Genomic DNA, 5752 nt, shown 5'->3' with positions numbered 1-5752 from the left:
TTGAAAATCTCAATGACATATTTAGTTTCAATAATTTATAAACATATATAGAAATTATATTTTTTAATTTATGAACATGCAATAAAAATACATTTTTGACTTCACGACTATATTATCGGACACTTCATTTGGTATCAAAGGACACGAGAAATTTTTGTAATATTTTCCTTCCGCTATTTCATTATGGGAGCAAAACGTTTGATTTTGATTGTAAATATCTTTAAGACGTTTATAATGTATTCGGCAGATAATATTTAAAAAATACTTGTATTAAAATGAAACGAAATGTTTTGTATATCTGGTAGAAAAATATTATGAAAATACATGGAGCTAATATTATATAAGTATTATAGAGATAATATTCTAAAGTAAACGTTTTGCAAATATTTCAAATGTGTGCTAATATTTAGATATTTCTTTCACTTGCACCATGCTTTTTTATACCACCTAAACGTTTGAACTATTAGTTTATTTATAGTTAATGATACCGTAACCACGTGACTTGTTTCTCCAAAGAGGTAATAAAATTTACAGCTGACGATTTAACACACATTATACGTGTATGTACATTCAACACGTGTTTGTGAATAATTAAAATTTTAAAAATACTATGCTTAAGAATTACATAGCAAAGACGTACGGGAGTATTATTTATAACTTGTTTATCAACGTTTAGATGACAAGGAAAATATAATTGGAGTTTTACAAAGTTCTACCATACAAGTGGATTTTTGGTATTTTTTAAAGTTATGAAATAGAGTTCCACGAATATGTTTTTTACATATTTATCTACCTTTCGTGATAAATTTCGATACTAGTACATGTCATTGTGGATTTAACAGGTAATTCCGAACAATGTTTTTATGGTATCTCGACGCAACACCTGAAAACAGAGTTCAATGCGAATAAAGGGTGAAAGTTACCACAAGTGTTAATTAGCAATTAGTTTACGCGGGAAACATTCGTGGTGTAGAAATGTAGAAATGACGTAAACATACCCGCGATATTAATAATTGTTCACGAGGCAGAAAACACCCTGATACAGTGGACATATTAAACATGCTGTCTTGTATTGTAGATTCGTACAATATTATTTAAACAGAAAATGCAATTACTGAAGAAACTCAAATACTTTTTTAAAGATAAATATTACGTGTAGAATAAGGTTTTATGTATGAAGTCTTCATTAATTATTAGAGATACTTTAATTTTATGTCAATGTATTATTTTGTACGTTATTTAGTTACATGCGGAAGATAATTGCTGACTAACATACGGATAATTTTATCTATTTGAAATGAAAATATTATTAAAAAATGTCTTTCCCCAAGTGATGAGCATAAAGAGACGGTAAAATATAATGATTTCGAGCATGCCTGCGTTTAGTCGCAGGAACCTTTCAAATGATCTATGGATTAAACAAATCTGAATCATGATTTTGCATACATTAATGCGACGAAACGTAATGTCCACGGGACATGATGACGCATTGAGTTCGAAGTAATACGTAACATTGTTATTTCTTGCGTTAATAACTTTTCGTTCAATAGAAAAGTCCTATTTCAGAGTAAGTGTAGAAATAAATAAGAACCCATTATTATAAGATCATTTTAGTAAATTTCACGTGAAATATAGTGATTTCTTAATTATTTCTTTCATCCATTAGAAATGTCCAATATTTAATATTAAGGGTACCCATAAGTAATCATTTTGTAAGAGATGTTTTAGACGTCAAAAAAATTGATTACTTATGGGTACCCCTAATATGATTTACCCAAATTTAACAATTTCTACTCGGTTATTATAAAAACTGTATTATACCGTAAAAATAAGATTGATAAATTGCTGCTAGTAATTTTAGAGTGGTTCAAATTAACTTACTACGACATTTGGTTTTGTATCTGACAGTACGTTAGGTCACTGAAAGCACAGATAATATATCAGTTCGACTTAAAAAAAAATCTTCAACGGTTGCCGATTTTTATTATGAGACAATTCATGGAAAAGGAATAAATAGATCATATGAATATAATGTTCGTAAAAAGAAAATATTAGTGCCAAATTTTTAATTACTGAACTAGTCTCTTTTGAACAAATTTGTTCGCAGATTCATCACTTGTATATTTGTACGAACTAAATTTCCTTTCTATGTTAAAAATTAGTTAACAGACCTATTTTGTACAATTTATAAAAGAAAAACGTTTACTTAGGTACTTCTAATTTCTAAAAATATTTCAAATCCAAGTGAATATTTAAGACAAAGGTCATATTAACTAATTTTACACTCTCTAATGAAATGGTTATGAATTAGTAAATCCAAACTTAGAGCGCCTCAACCCACTAATATCTCTAGATAACACTGTTTATACATGATAAAAGCTAACCAAAAACTATATTATATTTCAGTTACATCTTTTATTACAGAATAATATGACAGTTAATAACTATTGTATATATGTATAATAATAATAGAGTGACTTTAGTCTCGAGACATTACATAAAATGTATAATATCGATATTCACGTCAAGAGTAAGTTTCATTATGTACACAGAAAACAGACCTTATAGTTCTATAGACAAAATCATGTAACAAATTGTATTGAACATTTCTCTCCAATTCGGAAAAGAAGTTCCAACAGGCTAGTGTCATTAATTGATTTATCATTACGTTCATGTAATGCACAATTTGACAGTTTAATTTTGAATATCTTTGTCATCATTCAGAGGTTTAAGACTTAGCATGAAAATGTCACATATAGGGTATAAATTTTAGCCCATTTCTTTGTTAAAAAAAAAAAAAATACTTAAACGCGTAAGAAGACTTTTAGTAGGCAATTGTGCGGCTATAACATTTTTTGGGATTTTTTCTTAAGATTATGAAAATTATTCTGAGTAAACAGCAGTTGCTGCATAGAAAGTTATTTTAAAACATCGGTGGCCCTTAACATTTCTGTGTCAATTTAAATGATTAACTTATATACATATCAAGCCCATGCTACTCAAACATGTACTCGAGGACCAATAGAACCATATCATTGTTTGGATTTATCACAATTATTTGAGACAGTACAGTGGCCACATTAACTAGCCAAAGATCATGAAAGGAAGGGAACCACCAAGTCCTCTTTATGTTCTACCTTAACATCATTTAAGGCTAATTCTGCTTTTTCCAACAGATTCTTAATCTGTAAATAGTATGATAATAATAAACATGTTAACAAATTTTTTAATATCTTTTGTAGCACAAATGTAAAAAAATGAAATGCTATTCACCAATTTAACGTCCTCAGGAGCTACAGCTTCAGCAGCTAGTATTCGTTCAGGAGCAGGAATATCTTTCAATAGATGATGCGTGCAATCTGGAATTTTAACTCCACTTGCTTTTATTCTTTTTGAATATGCTCTTGATCTGTCATTGTATTCATGTTGCTCTAGGTTATGGGAATCTAATGCACCAACATCTATGACATTCCTGTAAATACAAAAATAATCTTACTGTCATTGCCAGATTATCAATTAAGATTTTTATTTTTATAATATAAATTATATAAATAATTATATTCATGATTGTTTAACCCATTGACTGCAGAGCGCTGAGAAAAAAATATGCTATTTGCTTAGCGCAATGGTAAAACGCAAATAGAATTTAGATGTATTAGGCACTCTCCTCAGTTAAAGGATTAAGCAATGTTTCTATGAATACGAATAAAAATTAAAAATAAAGATAGAAACTCACGCTGCTGTTTCGTGTAATATTCTATTCAGTGCACTCTGTTCGTCAGTCTTTTTAGGTGCAGAACCTGCATACTGGTTGACATAATCCTCACTGAACACAAAAATTCCAGGTAAATTTTTATTTATTATACATTTCTAAATCTCATGCAAATTTGTATGTACGCCGATTAACTTACCTAGGTACAGTAGGAATATTTGTGTTATTACTAACCGGATCCACTAACAAATGTGTTCTTTCATTAACGTCACCATTCTAAAAAATCAACACGTAAACACATTATTGACTTGTACAAACTGCAATGCTTTTAATATAATTCCATTTTATATTATGCGAGAATGTTGAATACACTATTAATGTAATGTACATAAAACAAAATTGTCATTATGTATTAAAATACTTATAAACACTGAATTCGGTGTCCTATAAAAATAACTTGGAAATTAAATCATCTTAGTACAGACAAAAGATAACCTCTTTGACAAAATGTATGAGTGTTGAACAGGTCATGCTTTTGTAAGGTTTTCTGAGAATCCGGTTAAGATAAACATTTAAAAATGACATCCGTGAGTCATTTTTTATCTTACATATCATACCTGCGGCCCACCGTCGTCCTTGCAAAAAAAGCTGTAACAGCATCCCATACTGGAACAAGATAAAGTACACTTAAAATAAGAGAAACAAAAAAAGAAATTAAGCGAATGAATATTTTGTTCTCATTATATCATAAACAATTGTAAGAATCAGCTGCGAATACTATAGGCCGTCCTAAACCACACAAAGTAGAAACAAAGTCTGGGATTGCTTTCTGTTACATAGAATCTGTCTTGCATGGCCGCTGTCCTCTGTGGACGGAACGGGCAGTATATCAACAAAAAATGTGTGAATCCCAATTGGACACGGTGCAAAGATGGCGGCGGTACGGTTAGGCCTGTGACGGCTTCGCCGCCGCTACCAGCGGCGTCCGCAGTGCGGCGTCTCGAGCGCTAAAAAGGCGGCTTGACCGTTGACTCCCGCGTCTTCCGCGTGGAGCGCCATAAGGCGCCAGTTTAAGTTAAGAAACCAACCGACAAAAACTCGTAACGGCGAGAGTGCGCGCTTTGTATCACGTTGAAATTAAAATATTATTTGTCGTTAACCCAGTGAAATGTATAATAAACTGGAGCTTAAGAATACACGGCGAGCTTGTTCCAGAGAGACATAGATTTGGACGTCCCTGCATCCTTGTCGCACGAAATTCGGTAAGCATTTGTCCGAGATAGATGAAACCATAACGTGTCTGGTCAGAAAAGAATATACAGAGAAAAAAATTATACGAAGTACTTTCTGCCTCTTTCTATTGCGGGGACAGAGTGGTAACAATAGATGATCAATCGATATTATATGTATGAAGCATATGCAATCTTATGTAAAGTTTACTTCATATTACATAATATGTTCATATCCGTATTCCCACCATAGAACTTCCCAGACCTGTTATGGAATAGTTTAATTATATAATAAATTCAGTATATAATCCAGTGAAATATACCTGCTATGTTTATTAGTTGCATAATGAAATTATGATTCAGGAAATATAAGAAAAAAATATAAGAAGTCAAAGAGAAATTAGAATATCGAGTAATTTCTTATTTTTATGTAGTAAGAGGAAGGGAGCACGTAGGTTTATTTGTTGTTTACAATGAGCTGTACTAAAAATGCAAACGTGCCAGAGTTTAGTTTAAATATATTTTCTGAATTTATTCGGTTAACGAACCGTGTAAATAGAACCGTAACCATGGTTAACAATGACGGTGTATAGTTAATAGTACATGATTCTCCTTGTCTTGTAAGATGTATTATAATTATTAACATTTTCAGTTTTAATATCATTTTTTTTCCGTTGAAGTTGATGCATTACGATTGCTCCTTAAGTTAATATGATACAACATGTCATACTTTAATTAGTACATTTTAAGTAGTTTATCCAATATAGTGCCTGCGCAAGCAGCGTCGCAGTTTAACTTTACAAGCAATCCT

General features: G+C 31.1%; 1 protein-coding gene across 2 annotated transcripts; it reads right to left on the bottom strand.

Moving 5' to 3' along the window:
* Positions 1-2366: 2366 nt before the first annotated feature.
* On the bottom strand, positions 2367-4594 carry LOC105703828 (ragulator complex protein LAMTOR1). Of its 2 annotated transcripts, none has more exons than XM_012432519.2 (5): positions 4330-4594; positions 3912-3988; positions 3737-3826; positions 3274-3472; positions 2367-3185 (listed from the first exon to the last, which is right to left on the bottom strand). In XM_012432519.2, the coding sequence occupies exons 1-5, from the start codon at positions 4375-4377 to the stop codon at positions 3096-3098; spliced, it is 504 nt and encodes a 167-aa protein (XP_012287942.1). In that variant the 5' UTR covers positions 4378-4594; the 3' UTR covers positions 2367-3095. The 2 variants fall into 2 exon arrangements, with proteins under 2 accessions (XP_012287942.1, XP_012287941.1); XM_012432518.1 differs by lacking the exon at positions 4330-4594 and adding an exon at positions 4208-4310.
* Between the last annotated feature and the right edge of the window lie 1158 nt (positions 4595-5752).

Source organism: Orussus abietinus, unplaced genomic scaffold, assembly GCF_000612105.2.
Source record: "Orussus abietinus isolate OABI.00-Male unplaced genomic scaffold, Oabi_2.0 scaffold36, whole genome shotgun sequence".
Lineage (NCBI taxonomy): Eukaryota > Metazoa > Arthropoda > Insecta > Hymenoptera > Orussidae > Orussus > Orussus abietinus.
Note: the sequence above shows the minus strand (reverse complement) of the source record. Positions and strands in the feature narration are given on the sequence as shown.

Excerpts from the sequence above, each read along its gene's own strand:
- LOC105703828 (XM_012432518.1), bottom strand. The coding sequence starts at position 4,297 with ATGTCATTTTTAAATGTTTATCTTAACCGGATTCTCAGAAAACCTTAC. Across the intron at positions 3,827-3,911 it reads AATATTCCTACTGTACCTAG|TGAGGATTATGTCAACCAGT; the intron begins GTAAGTTAATCG and ends TTTTGTGTTCAG. Across the intron at positions 3,473-3,736 it reads ATATTACACGAAACAGCAGC|GAATGTCATAGATGTTGGTG; the intron begins GTGAGTTTCTAT and ends TTGTATTTACAG.